The sequence below is a fragment of the Entelurus aequoreus genome, linkage group LG08 (assembly GCF_033978785.1).
Source record: "Entelurus aequoreus isolate RoL-2023_Sb linkage group LG08, RoL_Eaeq_v1.1, whole genome shotgun sequence".
Lineage (NCBI taxonomy): Eukaryota > Metazoa > Chordata > Actinopteri > Syngnathiformes > Syngnathidae > Entelurus > Entelurus aequoreus.
In genome coordinates this window covers 80,300,762-80,324,849 of record NC_084738.1, presented here as the reverse complement: position 1 = coordinate 80,324,849, position 24,088 = coordinate 80,300,762, and the positions used below count along the sequence as shown (strand labels likewise).

General features: G+C 41.3%; 2 protein-coding genes across 5 annotated transcripts in view; one reads left to right on the top strand and one right to left on the bottom strand.

Moving 5' to 3' along the window:
• The window catches only part of LOC133656330 (heterogeneous nuclear ribonucleoprotein D0-like), a 21,293-nt gene extending 5,574 nt beyond the window's left edge, over positions 1-15,719 (top strand). The window contains exons 2-9 of one of the 4 annotated variants that reach the window (XR_009827124.1): positions 2,522-2,690; positions 2,759-2,920; positions 2,988-3,119; positions 7,141-7,240; positions 7,308-7,445; positions 11,305-11,407; positions 11,727-11,828; positions 12,434-15,715. Coding sequence is in view for 3 of the 4 variants with exons in the window: in XM_062057365.1 (XP_061913349.1) it covers positions 2,522-2,690; positions 2,759-2,920; positions 2,988-3,119; positions 7,141-7,240; positions 7,308-7,445; positions 11,305-11,372 (769 nt within the window). In the remaining variant the exon portion in view is untranslated. Of the gene's footprint in view, positions 1-2,521; positions 2,691-2,758; positions 2,921-2,987; positions 3,120-7,140; positions 7,241-7,307; positions 7,446-7,513; positions 7,587-11,304; positions 11,408-11,726 lie in introns of those variants that run through there. The other 3 variants (XM_062057365.1, XM_062057363.1, XM_062057366.1) reach the window with 3 other exon arrangements.
• The window catches only part of si:ch73-234b20.5 (uncharacterized protein LOC449923 homolog), a 15,823-nt gene continuing 4,334 nt past the window's right edge, over positions 12,600-24,088 (bottom strand). Inside the window, exons 2-3 of the mRNA XM_062057367.1 lie at positions 15,355-15,519; positions 12,600-15,271 (exon numbers count right to left, since the gene is read on the bottom strand). Of these exons, the coding sequence (XP_061913351.1) occupies positions 15,134-15,271; positions 15,355-15,519 (303 nt within the window). The 3' untranslated portion in view covers positions 12,600-15,133. The remainder of the gene's footprint in view (positions 15,272-15,354; positions 15,520-24,088) is intronic.

Sequence of the window (24,088 nt, the reverse complement as noted above, 5' to 3'; positions counted from 1 at the left end):
TATGTATATACTACCTCATTTGTCATTTCCACATATTAATCCTCTGCTACCTCAACAAACTGAGGTCGAAACTGTTCAAGAGGGTTGAGTTACTCCCTGCCTTCTAGGCATCACTGTGTATTGATAGGATAATAAAAGTTGTGCAAGGTGTCAACAATTTACACAAACCAAATATTAAAACATAATAGACTCAGGCCTCAAATTTTTACTTTTTAAGGTAGAGGCAAGTGTTGCCTTAAAGGAGGGCTCATATTTTAGGGCACTAAAGCAAACATTATTTTCTTTCGAGGCAGGGCCTCTAAAGCATGCATGCATAAATTATGTGTGTGTGTGTGTGTGTATATATATATATATATATATATATGTATATATATATATATATATACACACACACAACTGTTTTTTAATTAATTATTAATATAAACTTGCCGGTTTTTGTCATTTCATGATGCCTTTATCTCTATTTTTACATTTTGATAGAGGGAGGTATTTTTTATTTAGTGTTTAAAACATTTTTTTTTAAAGTTATGTACATTTATATGTACATGTAGATGCTGTATCGGGACAGAACCATTAAGAATTTTAGCAGAAAAATGTCATATAGGTATTAACTATACACAATAAAACATTAACAAAATGTTGTCACATGAATGTTTTTTGAAGTAATACTCTTGTGCCATGAAAAAAACACAAGTAATGTAAAAAAAATCCTCGTTTACTTTTTGATATCAAAATAAAACCCGAAGCAGTTTGGCTAATGAAGATGAAGTCTAACAAACAAGCTTTGTTTATAACTGTTTGGCCAACAAAAATAAAGAGTGTCACATCGAATACACAATCTTCACAGCCTGCGTTCAATTCGATGAGATGACAAAACATTTTAGCTAGTAGTGATATTATTTGAACACTGATAGTTTGCAGTTAAATAAAGGAGTGAACATCCCAGTAAACAAAGCAAAGACTTTTTAAACAAGTTGTGACAACGTTCACGACACATCACCTGCTGCATGTTTCCTCACCTCATTAACTCATCAGCAACTGATGGAAGCTGTATTGAGAAAATAAAAGCAACTTCAAATAGTTTACTGTATCCTTTTAGTGTGGGGACTAGTGTCTCCAATATTGTCCACACCTGTCTCCATCTAAACACAGCAGTGCGCTCTTAAACGCGTGGCGGGAAGCGAGGGGAAATTATGTTAAACCAAGCGCTTGTCTCCGTTTACTCTGAGGGAAAATCTCCAGAGCAAAGTCCGTGTAGTTAGTCCGCCATGATTATCAAACCAAACGATGCTAATGCGCATGCGCCTGACTTTGCATCGCCTAAAATGCATTAATAAATGACGGGTTTTCGGTAATTAAAAAGTTAGACGGTGTTACTAACCGTTGGGAATTTTATCGCAAATTATCATTTTATTGTTACATCCCTCGTCCATTAACAAGTAAAAAGTCAAGGGCGGTCACGGCATGTTCTTGCCGCAAATGTTGGGAACATTTTTAGGCATTACGGAAAATGACGAGGGCGGTAGCGGCTTTTGCCGCAGTTGCCGTGTTTACATTCGAGCCCTGAAGACTGACAGTATTGCAGTAAATCACACACTCTTCACTTTCTTTAAAGTTGCAGAGAAGGCAATCATTTTCACAGAACTGTATCAATGTGCAGTGTCTCATGCAGCATTTTAAGTGGGGTTACCAACTTAACCGCTTTACCGTGTGTACTAGCTCGCCGCGGTATAAACTATTTGCTTGCCTAACAGAATCGCTATTGCGAAATCCAGTGGACAGATTTAGAACAGCAGTTTCTTTAATTGAAAAATGCAGCTCGACTTTACACTCGGCAAACTCGTCTCGCGGGCCGGATTGAACCTGTTCGGGCAAGATCCGGCCCGCGGGCCACATGTTTGACATCACCGATCTAGAACAAACAGAAGAAGCCTGGCGCTAAAGTTGTAAAGATGTTTCTTAAGGGGGACCTATATTGCAACTTTTCTTACCTACTGGTACCTGCTGTTGTGTATTTGGGATCCACAGAAGTCCCGAAAATTGGAATTGGGGTATTGCAAAAATATTTATGAAATAATCTCACCTTTTTTTTATACATCCTGGAATCTGTAAAACTTGTTCGCACTGATGACATCAACAAATTATTGCCAAAGTACAAAGTAGCATATAGTTCGAGAAAACGGTCTGTAAAGCATGATCTTTGCAACATTTTGACCAAAGAACCACCATTAGACATTATGTAGACCACAATGAAGTCTTTGAAATGTAGAATATATGACCTTTAAGTGAAAAAATTATGACTAAAGTGGTGAAGCTGTGTTTTCATGTGCACTTAGATTTATTGACGGTTTAGTTAAAGGGGTCATATTATGATTTTTTTTCTACATGTAAAACACGTCCGGCCCTCAGTGGACAAAGTTTGGACACCCTGCTTTGCACTGTGCATGTGTACCTAATGAAGTGTCTCGCTAGCGAATAAAATCCGCAAATCTGTAATCCTCATGTGCTTTTTCACCTAAAGGAAGGTGTTTGTCGGAGGCCTGAGCTGGGACACGACAAAGAAGGACCTGAAAGATTACTTCTCCAAGTTCGGGGAGGTCATAGACTGCACTCTGAAACTGGACCCCATGACAGGTCGATCCAGGGGCTTCGGCTTTGTGCTCTTCAAGGATGTCGGAAGCGTCGACAAGGTTAGACGGCGCCTGAGGAATATTAGTCACCGTTTACACTGAATATACATCGTTTTTTTCTGACGTAGGTCACGTCTCAAAAGGAACACAAGCTCAACGGAAAGGTCATCGACCCCAAAAAGGCCAAGGCCATGAAGGGTAAAGAGCCGGTCAAGAAGATTTTTGTGGGCGGTCTCTCCCCGGACACCCCCGAGGAGAAAGTCAGAGAGTACTTTTCTGCCTTTGGAGAGGTTGGTCTCACATTCTGTGCTCTTGTTGTTGATGTCCGTGAACGCACAACCTGTGTGCTGCCACCAGGTGGAATCCGTGGAGCTTCCCATGGAGAGCAAGACCAACAAAAGGCGGGGCTTCTGCTTCATCACGTTCAAGGACGAGGAGGCAGTGAAGAACATCATGGAGAAGAAGTACCACAACATTGGCCTGAGCAAGGTACGCTTTCCTCCGCTAACAGCGATAACGACGCAGCAGCGATTTTCAAAATATTAATAGTAATAATGATAACTTGTTAAGGGAGGGAAGAGTCCCCCCGGATTCTTTAGTTCTAACGGTGGTGACTGTAACTTAAGTTCAACAAATTATTCGGCAAAACAGCAGTAAGTACAAATAAAATAGTGTGTTTCGAGCTATCTAAAGGTCAAACCAGTCTCTAAAATGGTCGCCCATCCCTCATGCTTTTGTCCTCCTTGTCTGCATCTCCTTTTGCAGGAATTGAAAGTGAAAGTTAACTTGACGCGTCGCCTAGCGCACACACATTCTCCTCCACCCCCTCTCTCCGGGCTGGTACTACATGTCAGGTTCAAACACCGATGACATCTATTAGACAAGACAAGAAGCGAAGGAATCAAACAGAGACAGGATTCAATTTAGCTCATGAGGAGAAACGTCTGGGGCTGCACCTCAGCTACAGCCTCCCACCACGCTCTGAAGGCAGTCCCAATGCGCTCCTCCTTTATTTGGGCATTTTCTGATTACATTACATTACATTACGCAGCTGCTCCTAAGGCAGACCTGGGCATTCTGCGGGCCGCATCCGGCCCTTTGTGCGTCCCTGTCCGGCCCACGTGAGGCCAATCATAAATTACAAAATACATTTAAAAAAGTATCTATGTCGAGTGTGCAATACAACGGTGCTGCTTTTGTTTTGAAAAGCGTTATTTGTATTACTTCCGTGTGGACGTATGCGCGTGTGTGATTGTGAGTGAATGTGAACAGCTGCAATCACAAATTACAGACTAAAGTTGAAAAAACATCTATGTCGTGCGCGCAATACAACTGTGCTGCTTTTATTTTGAAAAGTGTTATTTATGGCCGTATGTCCGTGTGTAACATGTGAGTGAAGGTGCACAGCGACAAGTGATGCCCGGTTACACCCGAGACGCTAAAAAGAGAAAAGTTGATGACGAATGGCGTGTTTTCAACAAGACATGGACTGCCAAGCAACGTTCCCTCTAAGGTGCGCGCCTGCGCAATTGCGCACTGCTCAAGCGTCCTCTGTGCACAGCAAATATATGCCGCACACCAAATCAAATCCCATCTGAATTCTAAACAAAATAAACACATTTATTCTGTGTAATTTTGCAATGCAACTCTGAGTGACAGTGACAACAAGCGGCACTAACGGTGTTCGTCAACACCGTTCAATTATTACTATCGAGATGCTTCGAGGCCAGGAATTATATCGATCACTTTATTGAGCAAAACTGTTTATATTCGGCCATAACCACACCAAAAACATGAGTAAAACACTTCTTATCTCGAAAAAGTAGTTATTTTCTGCCTTACAAACCAGGCCAAAACCAACTTGTCATCTGTCACCAACACGCATACCACTAAACCACTGGTGCGTTTATGGCCACACAAAAAGTCGGACAACTCTAACTCCATACAAAGTTACACCATGACTCCTCAGTCATACGTGTGCTTATTTTACTGTCATTTATTATTAATGTTAACTTATTTATATTAATCATGGAATGCTGTTACTAGAGAAAGTTACAGGAATGCACATTTCATCCTATGCTTACATTTCATTGTGCAACATGAGGATGTTTAAGGGGAACTAAATGTGATCTCTGAAAGGGGTACAAATGATTTCCAAAGCAGTGCTTTTGGTATAAAGTTAAGTTAGGTTAAATGAAAGTATTATTATTACTACTACTACTAATAATAATAATTATTATTATTTATAATAATAATTATTATTATCTATCTTACGGTATATATCAAAAATCATATTGAGCAAAATTTTATTGAAATATTGTTGATGTGGCCCTCCAGCAGTGCTCTGGTTGCTCATGCGGCCCTCGGTAAAAATTAATTGCCAACCCCTGTCCAAAGGGGATGGGGGTCATAAACAGTTCAAAGAAAAGGTGCCTGGAGCGGTGTCAGGTTTCCCCCTCTCTGCTTTGTGGACCTCGGGGTCATGACAAGGTCTTCCTGTGGCTGTCCAATAGATCAAAGAAACCGACACCTCCACGTCGCATCCCATCGCACACAGTGGAGGTTTATAAGCGGGAGGCCTTTTGCTTGATAAGAACAAAGACAGCTTTTGTCTTCTCGCAGGGCAGCCTGAACTCATGGGAAAACAAGTTGTGTGATAACTTATATACAATTATTCTATTTACTACATGACACTATTAATGATAATAATATATGCGTGTGAGAGTAAATAGATAACAAACACAAAGTGCATTCATTGTGTTTATCTTCTTCGAGCAGAACGAAGGCCAAAGCTAGTCATTTCTAAGGCCTTCCCTTTTGCCCAAAGGAGGAGAAAATATTCCCATAACAAAATATTGTGAATTGCGGGCTATCCAGCGCACTGGTATTTAAGCTGCACCCAGCAAATTTTTGGAGAAATAAATATTTGTACATAGGTATAAGCCGCAATTAACCATAAACTGGAGATATATACCGGCACCAAATATTTAGTAAATGTTTATTTACATACCTTAAGTGTTTCCAAACGGTGTCTGTAACAGGGCAGTAAAACGGCTGATCAAACAAAACAGAAGTCATCGTCATAGACCCACTTGCTGCGCAAGCAGACTCAATAACTCCACGGTGACGTTTTGGTGAATTTACGATACCTGAAACAATACAAACTGAATGCCACTGTGAGTTAATAATACTAACACAGACAGTTGTGAACGCAGAGTTTCCCACACATTCATTTATTTGTTGCGGCCCGCCACAAAAGAATTCCGTCCGCCACAAATAAAATAAAATTTAAAAAAACAATTTTTTTTTTTTTATTTTTTTTTTGTCCTCTCCAGCTTCTCAGGCAAATCATATAGTTGATGTAGATGCCAATATCGGCTGTTCAGATTTACTTTACAAAAGAGAAGTGTAGGATACTTCTCTTGTTGCCTTAATTGTATTTGACTTTATTAAATGTATTTATATTAGAAACACAACATGTGTATATAACAAAGGGTGCAAAGTCTGCAGGCAGTAGGAAACACATGGTTAAGTGTAGGGAGTAAAACTGATGGCAGTCTAAAGTTCAAGATTTTTGGAGCTCTTTGTTCAGTGGATCAGATGTTTGATGAAGCTCTGTGTCTATCTACCACCACTACTGTTTTCTGTTTATTTGTTACTGACTGTGGCAGGACACCTCTGCCTCTGTTTCACTTTATGTTGCTGGTAAATAATATGGTTGTAGTAGTAGGCTAAAGTTAAATTATTTAGTATGCACTAATTAAAGGGGCAGAGCTTTATGAGACATTTTAGCTTTTATATTTTATAAAATATATTTTTTGTAAGAACCACAATTAATAAATATATTTCAGTGAATAACTTATTGTTCAAATCTGTATATAAATATGTACATAAAGTATTGTAATTATATTGTAAAATGGATGGATGGATGGATGGACGTTTAAAACAAAACTGTTATTATTAATTAGTAAGTATACATTTTTTGAGCCTTTTTAGAGAAAATCAAATCATTGTAGTAAATTATGCAAATTACTCAATGATGTCATGGTGACCACGCCCATAGCCACGCCCCCACCGCCACAGGTATCTTGGCAGTTTATGGGAAACACTGGAACGTGTTGGCATAATATATATATTATATAAATTGATTACATTACGATAGCAGGTACAAATCTGCGTGAAAACACTCCTACAGACATCACACATGGGACGGTTTAGTAAGTAAGAATGACAAAGAGTGATGAAGAATCCTTTTGAATAGAAGCGCAATGGACGGCTTTACTTCCGGTTTAAAGCAGAGACAGGAAGCACATTTTGAACCGCAGTGAGCAAACTCGTCCAAAAGATGACGTCATGGCACAAACAATAACACTCCTTTGCAGTGTATTTTTATGGCCGTCAAATCCACAAATTCGCCTCACCGTTTTATAAGCCGCAGGGTTCAAAGTGTAGGGGAAAGAAAAAAAATGTGGAATTGACGGTAATACAACCCTTTGTTGCCTCCTGGCAGTGTGAAGTGAAGGAGGCCATGTCCAAGGAGCAGTACCAGCAGCAGCAGTACTGGGGAGGAAGAGGAGGGTACGCCACTCGGTCTCGAGGAAGGGGCGGCGGTGAGTCACTTGTGCTCATTAATCATGGGAGAGATTCTTACTCTAAAAAAAAAAAATGCATTCCCAGGTCCCGGTCAACAATGGAACCAGGGCTACGGCAACTACTGGAATCAAGGCTATGGCTACGGTAACCAAGGATACGGAGGGTATGGCGACTACGATTACTCGGGATACGGCAACTACTACGGATACGGCGACGACAGCAGTAAGTGCCTTTTTTACTTCCTGTCAAAAGCCGGCATTTTCCCACATTTCTCCCATGTCCATTTACAGTATAAACGACAACGCGTAGTGGGACGAGCACATTGTTCCGCCTTCCAAAGATAATAAACGATGAACTCCTGGATGGTGCTTTGTCTTCTTGAAAGCAATAGCCCCTTTCTCACTGCCAGCAACTTGAGGGTTCCAGGTTCGATCCCCGCTTCCGCCATCCTAGTCACTGCCGTTGTGTCCTTAGGGAAGACATTTTACCCACCTGCTCCCAGTGCCACCCACACTGGTTTAAATGTAACTTAGATATTGAGTTTCACTATGTAAAGCGCTTTGACTCACTAGAGAAAAGCGCTATATAAATATAATTCACTTCCCAATAACTGCAATTGCCACTTAATGTCATACTTGCAAATGAGAACAATAAACAATTTGATTTTACTATCAAAAAACAATATTTATTAACACACACAAAAGTGCTGAAAATTTGTGCCGTTGGGTGTTGGGTATCGATTCCCAGGTCCTGAGAATTGGTACCGTATGGGTTCAAAAGTGAACAGTGCTCATCCCTACATGTGTGTGCACTTGATGTGTATATTATTGTATTGTCCTCTGTGTAACTTCATTGTGGAGACTATTAATAAACAACCTCAAATCGGATGTTTTTTCATCTCTAATTTAACGAATTGTTTACATAGCTGCCAAACTAGGTTGCAACATTTCAGGGAGGGCAGAATAATACAAGTAGCAGGTGTTTAAAAAGTGCGGCCTGTGTTACATTGTAGTAATACAATGAGCAGCAACAATTGAAAAATAGAGCAAACAATATATGTAAACATTGTAATTTATTTAGCCTTTAAAGGGGAACTGCACTTTTTTTTTGGAATTTTGCCTATTGTTCATGGTCAACAAGAACACAGGTCCTTTTTTTTCTTTTGAATTTTAAAGAGGATAAAAAAAAACGCTTGGAAAATGCGGCTAATGGAAGTCATCGTTGTAGCCTTCAAAGTCTCTAAAATTTCAAAACCCTCCAACGTTTTGTAAACACACTGCAAGTATATATATAATGTAGTAACAGACACCTTCATAATAATATGTAATATGTACAATATACACACTGCAAGTACAGTATATATATATAATGTAGTAACAAACACCTTCATAATATTATGTAACATGTACAATATACACACTGCAAGTATACATATATATATATAATGTAGTAACAGATACCTTCATAACAATATGTAATATGTTTTATATACACACTGCAAGTATACACTACCGTTCAAAAGTTTGGGGTCACCCAAACAATTTTGTGGACTAGCCTTCATTTCTAAGAACAAGAATAGACTGTCGAGTTTCAGATGAAAGTTCTCTTTCTCTGGCCATTTTGAGCGTTTAATTGACCCCACAAATGTGATGCTCCAGAAACTCAATCTGCTCAAAGAAAGGTCAGTTTTGTGGCTTCTGTAACGAGCTAAACTGTTTTCAGATTTGTGAACATGATTACACAAGGGTTTTCTAATCATCAATTAGCCTTCTGAGCCAATGAGCAAACACATTGTACCATTAGAACACTGGAGTGATAGTTGCTGGAAATGGGCCTCTATACACCTATGTAGATATTGCACCAAAAACCAGACATTTGCAGCTAGAATAGTCATTTACCACATTAGCAATGTATAGAGTGTATTTCTTTAAAGTTAAGACTAGTTTAAAGTTATCTTCATTGAAAAGTACAGTGCTTTTCCTTCAAAAATAAGGACATTTCAATGTGACCCCAAACTTTTGAACGGTAGTGTATATATAATGTAGTAACAGACACCTTCATAATATTATGTAATATGTACAATATACACACTGCAAGTGTGTATATATATATATATATATATATATATATATATATATATATATATATATATATATATATATATATATTTATGTATATGTATGTATATGTATGTATATAATGTAGTAACAGACACCTTCATAACAATATGTAATATGTTTTATATACACACTGCAAGTATGTATATAATGTAGTAACAGACACCTTCCTAATAATATGTAATATGTACAATATACACACTGCAAGTATTTATATATAATGTAGTAACAGACACCATACTATGTAATATGTACAATATATACACTGCAAGTATATATATAATGTAGTAACAGACACCTTCATAATATGTAATACGGTATGTACAATATACACTGCAAGTGTATATATATAATGTAGTAACAGACACCTTCATAACAATATGTAATATGTACAATATACACACTGCAAGTATATTTATAATGTAGTAACAGACACCTTCATAACAATATGTAATATGTACAATATACACACTGCAAGTAAATATATATAATGTAGTAACAGACACCTTCATAACAATATGTAATATGTACAATATACACACGGCAAGTATATATATAATGTAGTAACAGACACCCTTATAACAATATGTAATGTTTTATATACACCCTGCAAGTATATTTATACTGTAGTAACTGACACCTTCATAACAATATTTGGTATGTACAATATACACACTGCAAGTATATATATATAATGTACTAACAGACACCTTCATAACAATATGTAATAGGTTTTATATACACACTGCAAGTATTTATATATAATGTAGTAACAGACACCTTCATAACAATATATAATATGTACAATATACACACTGCAAGTATATATATAATGTAGTAACAGACACCTTAATGACAATATGTAATATGTACAATATTTACCGTATTTTAGTAATTTTAATCAATACCCGGACTGACTTCCTTCGCATTGATTTCCCTTTCCATAGCAACGCACTTGCTACTTCTGGAAACAAGGGCGTGCGTGTGTTCATGTCATGGAAGACTTGGTAACAGACAACGAAGACGACTATTTTGGGACAAATGAAGATTCACAACCGTATCTTTTTGAAGCTGAATATACTGAGGAAGAAATGCTGCTTCTGGAAGCGAGCACAAAGGAAGGGTGAGATGTTGGAGCAGACCGAAGCCGGGGGAGAGTGAGGTGAAAGTCCCTTTGGTGCTGTAAATGTGGAATTTGAAGCCAAGCTATTTCGACATAAATGGAGTGCTTACCCAAATAAACGGGGAGAAAATGTCCCCGGCCAGCTGGACCAAACGCAATACTGTCCATTGAATGAGTTACACTTTATATTGATCATGCGTGTTATTACAACTACAGTACATGCACTCTCTGGCTAGCTGTGTACAAACAAAACATGAAATAATACTTTACAGATACTGTGATTGTTCATGTTTTTAAGGCAGTACAGACTGGGGTCTTATCACATTGTGTTGTGCATTACAAGCGCCGTAGTTAGCTATTACGGCTAATGCCGAAACATGCCAATGTGTTACTACGTTAGAAAAAATAGTTCCTCTGTGTTCACTCTTACAACAATAATGTCGCTACAGCTTGGTTATCATACAGGTAACATAACGTAAATGAAGTATTGTTGACGGTTTTTTGATTGCATTTTTAAAGTGATTTAGAGGTAGAATTGATTGCTCCCGTTAGCTGCATTGCTAGCTTCCAAGAATGAGTCGATTTTTACATGTTAGAATGCAAAAAAAAAACCACCATTTGCCTCTCATAATGATTATGAACGATAAGCAAAATTCCCCCAAAAAAGGTAGGTGGAAAATTGCTGGGGGGACTGTACAGGACAGTGACATAGAGTCGAAATGACAGAAAGCCAATTTAGGCAGAATTAACCCCCCCCCCCCCACAAACACACACACACACACTCAGGACCACTTTATGTAATGTTTTTATTTATTTGTGTCATTTTCTACCTCTCTCGCAGCCCCGCCCCTTGGCTACGGCAAGTCGCCACGGCGCCCTGTTCACAGCAACAGCTACCGGCCGTACTAAAGTGCGCGTGGAAAGCCTCCCAAGACCCAAAGCAGGTATGTAGGCCGCAAAATCGCATCCCTGCCTGTAAAACGTAACCTAGTGGCATTAATTAACTGTTTGGTAATGTAATTTATACATTTTCTTTTTCTCAGCACCGTCAAAAGTGCTTTACAGTAGTGGTAACATTATTTTAACCCCCCCCGCAGCCTTCCCTTTGCACCATTTTTTTGTCCTTTTTGTTTCTTCTCTCTTTTAAGTGTAAAGTTAACAGGTAAAGAAAGCGCTACTACTGCAAAGTTAAGGATGTACAAGGAAAGCGAAAAGGAAGTATGTTGTCTCCTAACTCTGACATACCTTGTTTGTACCTGCCAGCGGAGCTTCCTTGCAGGCCATGAGCTGACTCCCAGATACTCTCAGGGCCCGCTCAATGCGGACCGGGTACGAGAAGCATACGCTCTCGATTGCTGCCGTTTGGTATGGTCTCACAACATCCTGTATCCGCATTTCTAAACTCAAACCATATGGGACAAAACGTGCAGCTTTCACCTTCCTTTCCCATGTTTTTCTCTTGGGATTTTTTTGGTTCTGTTTTTGACTCGTTTGCAGCCGTACGTGGTGTAAAGGTTAATTTTATGCACATTGTAATGGTCATTCTTTACAGGCCCCCTTCCACAAGTAATAATAATAATATTTTAATAATAAGTATTTGCTCCTTTTAAAGGTATTTGCACTCCTGACGTAAGCTGCTTGTTTCTTGTCCATGAGCTAACAGCTTCTATGGACGCTGCTGTTGTGTTGGGGGAAAAACGTGTCTTCTCTGTGTAACCTGTAACCTTTTTTATTTTAAATGTAATACAAGAAGCATATTTTTACAGAAATTTGCACGGAATGTTCCTTATTTTTTTCTTTTAAATGTGCATTTTTTGACCAAAGGTTTCCTTCTAGTTCAACTCAAGATCTTTGCTATTTAAAGTGTTAAATGTTAATATATACTCTTTTTTTTTTTTTCCACACGCCTTTTCCTGTTGACTTATGGTGTGAAAAGGTGTCCGGAGCTGACATTGCTGTCTTTTTTTCAGGTGTCGGAGCGACGAGGCTGGCTGGGGGGGTGCAGGGCCGCAGCGACGTCGCCCTCTTCCTGATTGTAAGAAACTAAACTGAAGAGCACTGTCCCCCACATTTTCTTCTTTATTCCACGGAGCTTTTTTGGGATTTTTTTTGCCAGTTATTTCGATGTTTTAACCTTCTTCTCATCCTTTTGTTTTTAGTACTTAACGTCCTTTCGTGCTGTTTGTGAATCACTTCATTTATTACGTAGACATAGAGACACTTATTTACAGCCTTGTGGTAGCAAAGACACGTATTCATCAGTCTTACATAGAACATTTAGAGTGGAACCTCGGTTTACCAACTGGATTGGTTCTTGTTAAACCACAAAGTTTGTATAAGAAACAATGTAAATATCAATAGTGGGTTTCAGCCTGGACAAAAGTCCGTATATTAGCAAAGGTTTGTACACTTTGAACACAATATAAAGTGCCATACAGTACTGTATATCAAGCAAACATAACAAGGATGAATCAACTTTCTCTTTATTAAACAAAAACAACAAGCCAATTTGCCACATAAATCCGTTTTGGTGCCCTCACAAACGATCAGAAATCACACACATCCTTAAAGGCCTACTGAAATGAATTTTTTTTATTTAAACGGGGATAGCAGATCTATTCTATGTGTCATACTTGATCATTTCGCGATATTGCCATATTTTTGCTGAAAGGATTTAGTATAGAACAACCACGATAAAGATCGCAACTTTTGGTATCTGACAAAAAAAAGCCTTGCCCCTACCGGAAGGAGCGTGACGTAGTCAGCTGAACATTTCCGCAAAGTTCCCTATTGTTTACAGTGATGGCGGCCAGAAGTGAGAGCGATTCGGACCGAGAAAGCGACGATTTCCCCATTAATTTGAGCGAGGATGAAAGATTCGTGGATGAGGAACGTTAGAGTGCAGACATATCTTTTTTCGCTCTGACCGTAACTTAGGTACAAGCTGGCTCATTGGATTCCACACCCTCTCCTTTTTCTATTGTGGATCACGGATTTGTATTTTAAACCACCTCGGATACTATATCCTCTTGAAAATGAGAGTCGAGAACGCGATTGTTTTAAGGAGCGCCCTAAGTGGCTGATCCGTTGGCGGTCCCGTCTTGTCTCCCTGTTTAGCGGGATTGTGCCGAAAATGTAATTTCAGTTCTTATTTGTCTTGTACATGTTAAGAATGGACAAATAAAGCTGCTCCGCTCTGCTCTGCTCTGAAATGGACATTCACAGTGCCTTTTATCTCCACGACTATACATCGGTGAAACACTTTAGCTACGAGCTAACGTGATAGCATCGTGCTTTAACTGCATATAGAAACAAAAGAAATAAACCCCTGACTGGAAGGATAGATAGAAAATCAACAATACTATTAAATCGTGGACATGTAAATACACGGTTAATGCTTTCCAGGCTGGCGAAGGTTAACAATGCTGTGCTAACGACGCCAATGAAGCTAACTTAGCAACCGGACCTCACAGAGCTATGCTAAAAACGTTAGCTCTCCACCTACGCCAGCCAGCCTTCATCTGCTCATCAACACCCGTGCTCACCTGCGTTCCAGCGATCGACGGTGCGACGAAGGACTTCACCCGATCACAGATGCGGTCGGCGGCCCGGAGACGTAGGGCCCGGAGACGTAGGAAGTCAAGGTGAGGTCACCGGCTAGCGCGTCTGCTATCCAACAAAGTCCTCCGGTTGTGTTGCTGTAGTCCGCCGCTAATACACCGATCCCACCTACAACTTTCTTCTTTGCAGCCTTCATTGTTCATTAAACAAATTGCAAAAGATTCACCAACACAGATGTCCAGAATAATGTGGAATTATGAAATGAAAATAGAGCTTTTTGTATAGGATTCTACGGGGTAGCAATACTTCCGTTTAACTGACTACGTCACGCGCATACGTCATCATACCGAGACGTTTCAGCCGGATATTTCCCGGGAAATTTAAAATTGCACTTTATAAGTTAACCCGGCCGTATTGGCATGTGTTGCAATGTTAAGATTTCATCATTGATATATAAACTATCAGACTGCGTGGTCGGTAGTAGTGGCTTTCAGTAGGCCTTTAAGTTTAACAACCATATTAACATCAGCACAGGAAGCTTGAGAGAAGAAAAGGGAACGAGAGGTAGCGTCCGTTCCTCCGCGGTGAAATAAGTCTGCTCTGGCATCTTTTTCCAGAAAACTGTCAAAACTTGCTGCGGTACGAAGCTCGCTTCGTCAATTCTCCCATGCTTGTGAGCTCCATTAATGTACTCCCTTCTTTCCGCGCCCGCTTGTTGAGTTTCGGGAACTCATCGAGTCAGCAAAATGGACAAAACTTGACAAAAGGCGTAGAAACACAGAAAACCGGTGTTGAGAAGTGACGTGAAAAGCTGGAGCCCTGCTTTTCTTATTTGCAGGAGGAACGCAGAATAAACGTTGGCACACAGAGGCACAATTGGCTCCATCTAAAAGTGTGTAAATGGAAAAGTCCGCAAATGGCGCGGTTGGTAAATCAGGGTTCCACTGTACACACACATGGATAATGTATCCAACATAGGCAAGTGTGAGAAACCAATAAAACGACATGGATTTCTGAACCTTGGTAAAATAATTCATTTAGTGGGAGAAGGTGGTGTGGAGTGTTTAACAATCAGTTTCCTCCAGGCCTCCCGACGTAGGGCGATTGAGTTAAATAACATTGGTAGCAAAGAGGATGATGAGGATGAGGACGACCAGCACCACCACGCCGATTATGATCATCATTTTGATGTTCTTCCACCAGTACTTCCTGGCCACCTGCGTGGAGGTCCTTTGGAAGGAGTCGGCCTGGTGGGAGAACACAATATTCAAAACAAAGGGACAAACGATATATTTTGAAATGGCGTGAACGAGCGTGGGAACTAGCCGACCGAGGCCTGCAGGTCGTCCGTCTTGCCGATCAGGTCGTCCAGTCGGTCGCCTCTTTCCAGCACTTTGTCGATGTTGTCTCTCAGGATCACCTTCACCTCGTTCACCTGACCCTGCACCTGGTCCAGCTTGGGAGCCGAGCCGGACGGCTGGAAGTTTGGGTTGTCCTGCCACATGTTCAAGAGATCTTTTTCAAAAAAAGGGCTGGGGTTCTTGTGCGTACTGAAGACCGCTTCTTACGAAACCCTCGCGGACGTTTTTCTCTTGGACAGAGCAAACATGCGTGTGTTCTTACACTTCTTCAGTCTTTAAGAAAACATGCATGGTTTAGGGCAGATCTGGGCAAATTAAGGCCCGCCGGACATTCCCAAATACTCCGTTTCCATATGAGTTGGGAAATTGTGTTAGATGTAAATATAAACGGAATACAATGATTTGCAAATCATTTTCAACCCATATTCAATTGAATATGTTACAATGACAACATATTTGATGTTCAAACTCATAAACATTTTTTTTTGCAAATTATTAACTTTAGAATTTGATGCCAGCAACACGTGACAAAGAAGTTGGGAAAGGTGTCAATAAATACTGATAAAGTTGAGGAATGCTCATCAAACACTTATTTGGAACATCCCACAGGTGAACAGGCAAATTGGGAACAGGTGGGTGCCATGATTGGGTATAAAAGTAGATTCCATAAAATGCTCAGTCATTCACAAACAAGGATGGGGCGAGGGTCACCACTTTGTCAACAAATGCCTGAGCAAATTGTTGAACAGTTTAAGAAAAACCTTTCTCAACCAGCTATTGCAAGGAATTTAGGGATTTCACCATCTACGCTCCGTAATATCATCAAAGGGTTCAGAGAATCTGGAGAAATCGCTGCACGTAAGCAGCTAAGCCCGTGACCTTCCATCCCTCAGGCTGTACTGCATCAACAAGCGGACATCAGTGTGTAAAGGATATCACCACATGGGCTCAGGAACACTTCAGAAACCCACTGTCAGTAACTACAGTTGGTCGCTACATCTGTAAGTGCAAGTTGAAACTCTCCTATGCAAGGCGAAAACCGTTTATCAACAACACCCAGAAACGCCGTCGGCTTCGCTGGGCCTGAGCTCATCTAAGATGGACTGATACAAAGTGGAAAAGTGTTCTGTGGTCTGGCGAGTCCACATTTCAAATTGTTTTTGGAAACTGTGGACGTGGTGTCCTCCGGACCAAAGAGGAAAAGAACCATCCGGATTGTTCTAGGCGCAAAGTGTAAAAGGCAGCATGTGTGATGGTATGGGGGTGTATTAGTGCCCAAGACATGGGTAACTTACACATCTGTGAAGGCACCATTAATGCTGAAAGGTACATACAGGTTTTGGAGCAACATTATGTTGCCATCCAAGCAACGTTACCATGGACGCCCCTGCTTATTTCAGCAAGACAATGCCAAGCCACGTGTTACATCAACGTGGCTTCATAGTAAAAGAGTGCGGGTACTAGACTGGCCTGCCTGTAGTCCAGACCTGTCTCCCATTGAAAATGTGTGGCGCATTATGAAGCCTAAAATAGCACAAGGGAGACCCCTGGACTGTTGAACAACTTAAGCTGTACATCAAGCAAGAATGGGAAAGAATTCCACCTGAGAAGCTTCAAAAATGTGTCTCCTCAGTTCCCAAACCTTTACTGAGTGTTGTTAAAAGGAAAGGCCATGTAACACAGTGGTGAACATGCCCTTTCCCAACTACTTTGGCATGTGTTGCAGCCATGAAATTCTAAGTTAATTATTTGCAACAAAAAAAAAATAAAGTTTATGAGTTTGAACATCAAATATCTTGTCTTTGTAGTGCATTCAACTGAATATGGGTTGAAAAGGATTTGCAAATCATTGTATTTCGTTTATATTTACATCTAACACTATTTCCCAACTCATATAGAAACGGGGTTTGTAGATCTTTAAGATGGAAACTGTAGCTGCCATGGTGATGTGCAGTGATGTTTTCTAATGACCGTAAGTCTTGGAATCTGCGCTTTTGCATGATGTACTAGTTACTGTGGTCATCTAATTAGTTGCTATGGTCATCTAATTAGTTGCTATGGTCATCTAATTAGTTGCTATGGTCATCTAAGTCACAGCAGCTCAGACCAAGCAGTGTGGGTGGGGAGCGTTTCCACAGAGTGTTTCCAGAGCCTGAAATGTGGGTGTCGGGGACAGACGCGGAAGGAGATTTTCACAACAAAGTTCTAGAAGTTAGTGATGTATCAGATTGTGGGTGGGTTTATTTTTTACCCTTCGCGTTCGTATTTCGCTGTGTTTTTTGCATATGTGGATGGAGAGGGGGTGTGACGTTTATATGTTGTCAATATTCAGTGTTTTATCCTTCTTAGTTAATATTGTAAATCACACATTCTTTATTTACATGTGCATTCTCATTCAGTAAAAATTTTTTTACATTACATTCCATTTTTTCAGGCGGTCATTACGTTTTTAGCATTCAATCAGAGTGAGGTTTTGTATTAGTGTTCCTAAAAATTAGATATTCCGGCCCCCAGACACATTATTTTCTGCCCGAGTCAAAATAATTACCCAGGCCTGGTTTAGGGTCTCAAATTGAAATCCACTTTTTTAAAAACCATGACAATTTGGTCTTTCACAGAACTTGCATACCTTTTTGTCAACGTCAAAGACCGTGAACCTATCGCATGTATTTTTGTAGACCTCAAAAACACTCGGTTACGTATACTTTTAGGCGAACCCGGGGGCCAAATCGGGCCTAGGAATGACACCATACTGGCACCCGAGTTCAGTCCAAAACTTGGTAGACAAACTTATTCGCTGCAAATTTCTAAAAAAAAATTGATAAAATTGCATCTAATTTACCAAAAATTTTGTCTGATTACAAGAAAACTTGAAAAGTTCCTAAAAAAAAGAAAAAAACACGGGAAAGGAATTTGGACCACAAAAACTTACAAATCTTTTCTGTTGACATGTCATCCAAACTTGTGATTGACATAACTGAGGCGTTCCTCAAGGCGCCCATTTTCCACGGAATCTGCATTGATTGATTGATTGATTGAGACTTTTATTAGTAGATTGCACAGTACAGTACATATTCCGTACAATTGACCACTAATTGGTAACACCCTACTACGTTTTTCAACTTGTTTAAGTCGGGCTCCACGTTAATCAATTCATGGTATGCTTTTTGGAAACATCAAAAAGATTTTTCGCTTTCTCGTATTTTGCAGCGGCCAGAGCTTTGTCAGGCTTTTTTGTAGATCACTTGTGTGGTCAGAAGCGTTTAAAATATGTCCAACTCCTCCCTTTTTGGTGTTTAGCTTTGGGCAACGGCTTTGAGCTAGCATTTAGCTAGTTAGCCCCCGGCTTTTCGGCACTTTCAGTTCGCTTATTTTAGCGAATCTGTGCCTCTCGCCAGGCAGAGTTGAAGTGGAATATGTTAGCAAGCTGTGTTGATGCTCTGATCACAATCAGTAGTCGGGAAATTACAGTTTTTGGTCAAAACTGTAGTTATAATATTAATAAGCTGGTTATATTTCTTATTCCACACTGTAGCGACCCCCCCCTGGACCCCCCCCCCCCCCCACCCCCCCCCCCCCCCCCCTCAGGTCAGTTGTAGATTCTCCTGCACCAAGAAAGTCACTATGTATACAATTGAGTCTTTCCAGGTCTTGCTTAGCCAGGAACGTCTCTTGGACGCACAGAATGTCACAACTGTCCATCAATTTGTCCACCACAACTCTGCGTGATTTATCAGTTTGGCTGTGATCGACACGCAGCCCCCGCACATTGTAAGACACAACACAGATGTTCATCAAAAGTTATAAGTTCCTATCAGTGCAGCTACCTTGCACACTGGCTCTCACGTGGAGCAACATGACGTTTCACTCCTTACCAAAAACCTTAGGACCACGGGCCTCATAGTAGCGGCGGACATAAGTCCTGTCAGGCCAAAGTTTTGGGTCCTACATGTCAACAAGATTGTTCCATTCAGCAGTAATGTGAATAGAGCCATACCTGCTACTGGCAGATTCCATTTTACGACACGTCACTGTTACATTCTTTGATGTATGGGATAAATATTCCCGTAGCGTGTCAGCATCCAAAGTCGGATGGAAAGCCCAGACTTCCCCCTCCCCAGCCAATTCGTCCAGCTCCTCCCGCGGGATCCCGAGGCGTTCCCAGGCCAGCCGGGAGACATAGTCTTCCCAACGTGTCCTGGGTCTTCCCCGTGGACTCCTACCGGTCGGACGTGCCCTAAACACCTCCCTAGGGAGGCGTTCAGGTGGCATCCTGACCAGATGCCCGAACCACCTCATCTGGCTCCTGTGGAGGAGCAGCAGCTTTACTCTGAGTTCCTCCCGGATGACAGAGCTTCTCACCCTATCTCTAAGGGAGAGCCCCGCCACCCGCCGGAGGAAACTCCTTTCGGCCACTTGTACCCGTGATCTTGTCCTTTCGGTCATAACCCAAAGCTCATGACCATAGGTGAGGATGGGAACGTAGATCGACCGGTAAATTGAGAGCTTTGCCTTCCGGCTCAGGTCCTTCTTCACCACAACGGACCGATCCAGCATCCGCATTACTGAAGACGCCGCACCGATCCGCCCGTCGATCTCACGATCCACTCTTCCCTCACTCGGGAACAAGACTCCGAGGTACTTCAACTGCTCTACTTGGGGCAAGATCTCCTCCCCAACCCGGAGTTGCCACTCCACCCTTTTCCGGGCGAGAACCATGGATTCGGATTTGAAGGTGCTGATTCCCATCCCAGTCGCTTCACACTCGGCTGCGAAACGATCCAGTGAGGGCTGAAGATCCTGGCCAGATGAAGCCACCGGGACCACGTCATCTGCAAAAAGCAGAGACCTAATCCTGCAGCCACCAAACCGGATCCCCTCGACGCCCTGACTGCGCCTAGAAATTCTGTCCATAAAAGTTATAAACAGAATCGGTGACAAAGGGCAGCCTTGGCTTAGTACCAGTTCCAATAATTCCGATATTTCTATGCTCACGTCTGAGGTGAGCTTGCTTGTTGCTGGGTTTAAATGGTACAGGTACTTTATGAGCCCCCGACTTGCGTCCCTTCTTTACAACCGTGCTTCACTGTGCGGACTGCAGTTGCGATCGTGGCGATGTGAAGGCCACATCCAGAAGCGCCGGTCGTTGCCGTGAGACGCGTTGGTGATCCCGATGTCCAGACCCCCGGAATGAGGATTCACGGCCGGGGGCGATGACTCCTCCATCCGCCCCTGGAGTTCTTCTCATGCGGTACAGGTGACAGTCCGACGTTCGTTACCCGATGTCCACCGTGTCTCCACCTCCGTCACTCTGCGATCCATGTTTGCAACAATAGTCCCCTTCTGCCTGCAGTTCCAAAGCCTTCCTCAGGCCAGAGACTTCTTGGCTCAGCTGTTCCATTCGGCTGAGTTGCCAAACTTGACAGGTGGCAACTCATCCAAGTGATGGGAAACAAACCGTGGGGTTTTGTCGCCACACTCATTTAAAACCTTGAGACAGTCTTTAATGTTATTTGTGTGCGACACATCTCAGCGTGCTATTAGGGCAGATGTCAAATAAAACTTGCTTGGATTCCTCAATCCACGGAGATGAGAAATGATTTGTTGTCAGCCAAACAATTTCGTCATGGCTTAAAGGCCTACTGAAATGAAATGTTCTTATTTAAACGGGGATAGCAGATCCATTCTATGTGTCATATTTGATCATTTCGCGATATTGCCATATTTTTGCTGAAAGGATTTAGTAGAGAACATCGACGATAAAGTTCGCAACTTTTGGTCGCTTTTAAAAAAGCCTTGCCTGTACCGGAAGTAGCGTGACGTCACAGGTTGTGGAGCTCCTCACATCTGCACATTGTTTACAATCATTCCCACCAGCAGCGAGAGTGATTCGGACCGAGAAAGCGACGATTGCCCCATTAATTTGAGCGAGGATGAAAGATTTGTGGATGAGGAACGTGAGAGTGAAGGATTAGAGTGCAGTGCAGGACGCCAGGATGTATCTTTTTTCGCTCTGACCGTAACTTAGGTACAAGCTGGCTCATTGGATTCCACACTTTCTCCTTTTTCTATTGTGGATCACGGATTTGTATTTTAAACCACCTCGGATACTATATCCTCTTGAAAATGAGAGTCGAGAACGCGAAATGGACATTCACAGTGACTTTTATCTCCACGACAATACATCGGCGAAGCACTTTAGCTACAGAGCTAACGTGATAGCATTGTGCTTAACTGCAGATAGAAACAGAAGAAATAAGCCCCTGACTGGAAGGATAGACAGAAGATCAACAATACTACTATTACTTCTACTATCAGGAGACACCGAACTAAACCCTGGACCTGTAACTACACGGTTAACGCTGTCCCGCCTGGCGAAGCCTAGCAATGCTGTTGCTAACGACACCATTGAAGCTAACTTAGCTACGGGACCTCGACAGAGCTACGCTAAAAACATTAGCTCTCCACCTACGCCAGCCCTCATCTGCTCATCAACACCCGTGCTCACCTGCGTTCCAGCGATCGACGGCGCGACGGAGGACTTCACCACGATCATCGGTGCGGTCGGTGGCTAGCGTCAGATAGCGCGTCTGCTATCCAAGTCAAAGTCCTCCTGGTTGTGTTGCTGCAGCCGACCGCTAATACACCGATCCCACCTACAGCTTTCTTCTTTGCAGTCTCCATTGTTCATTAAACAAATTGCAAAAGATTCACCAACACAGATGTCCAGAATACTGTGGAATTTTGCGATGAAAACAGACGACTTAAGCTGGCCACCGTGCTGTTCCAAAATGTCCGCTACAATCCGTGACGTCACGCGCAAACGTCATCATACCGAGACGTTTTCAGCCGGATATTTCCCGGGAAATTTAAAATGTCACTTTATAAGTTAACCCGGCCGTATAAACTATCAGACTGCGTGGTCGGTAGTAGTGGCTTTCAGTAGGCTTTTAAAGTCTTAATTTTAACCCACAATGAAATTTAAAAGTTCATCTTCCCACTATCACTTTCCCATGATCTGTTTTGTATATAGTAGGTTTTGGGCGATGGCACACTGAGCTGAGAGCTGAGCCTCCACCACCAGCACCTGTCGCCATTTTAGACCTAATGGTCATAAACACAGAAGAACATTTAGTCTACAACTATCCCCAGGTACGTTTTCATAACACTATTGTAACCCTGAAATTGACAATGACACGTCTTTTTTTGGTAGATGGGACAATGCACATTAGTGAACATAAAACATGTTAATGTGCCAGATTGTAGCCAAAGGCCAACGTCTCTCTGTAATCTTGATGTTGTAAAACAACAAGGTCCATTAAATGTGGAACGGCGCCAACATCAGACTTAACACAATACAATACAAAGACTCGGATGCAGAGCTTCTTGGTGCGATACAACAAGGTCCTAGCCTTGTCCCGATACCAATATTTTGGTACCGGTACCAAAATGTATATCGATACTTTTCTAAGTGAAGGGGACCACAAAAAATGGCATTATTGGCTTTACTTGAACAACAAATCTTAGGGAACATGAAACATATGTTTATTATTGTAATTTAGTCCTTAAATAAAATAGTGAACATACTAGACAACTTGTCTTTTAGTAGTAAGTAAACAAACAAAGACTCCTAATTAGTCTGCTGACGTATGCAGTAACATATTGTGTCATTTATACACCTATTATTTTGTACACATTATAAAGGACAAACTGTAAACATTTATTATTAATCTACTTGTTCATTTACTGTTCTATCTACACTTCTGTTAAAATGTAATAATCCCTTATTCTTCTCTTCTTTGATACTTGACATTAGTTTTGGATGATACCACACATTTAGGTATGGATCCAATACCAAGTAGTTACAGGATCATACATTGGTCATATTCAAAGTCCTCATGTGTCCAGGGACGTATTTACTGAGTTTATAAACATAAATAACATTTTTAAAAAAGGACAAAAGATTTTGTGACGATAAAAAATATCAATGTAATCATAGTATCGACTAGATACGCTCCTGTACTTGGTATCATTACAGTGGATGTCAGGTGTAGATCCACCCATGGCATTTGTTTACATTGTGACGCCGTTGAGCTATTGTATCCTCCTGCGGTGTGTAGTGAAGCATGTTTAGCTATTCCTCGTCCTCCAGTGATAATGATACTTGTAAGAAACTTTCTTTATTTGTCACCATGGAGGCGAGGATTAGTGATTCAAAAGTAGCTAAAACACTGAGGATGGATGTTAGCTGCTAGCTAGCTAGCCATGTCTTAAAGCAGCTCTTCCTGAGGGTGTTTCAGTGTTACAACTTCACCTTTATCTTTACTTTGTACACCAAAATGTCTCCATTCTCCCTTTTCTGTCTACACACTGTGGGCCCCATTCAGCAACCGTTCTTAAAGGCCTACTGAAAGCCACTACTACCAACCACGCAGTCTGATAGTTTATATATCAATGATGAAATCTTAACATTGCAACACATGCCAATACGGCCGGGTTAACTTATAAAGTGACATTTAAAACTTCCCGGGAAATAGCCGGCTGAAACATCGCGGTATGATGACGTATGCGCGTGACGAAGTCCGAGTAACGGAAGTTATGGTACCCCGTAGAATCCTATACAAAAAGCTCTGTTTTCATTTCATAATTCCACAGTATTCTGGACATCTTTTGCAATTTTTTTAATGAACAATGAAGGCTGCA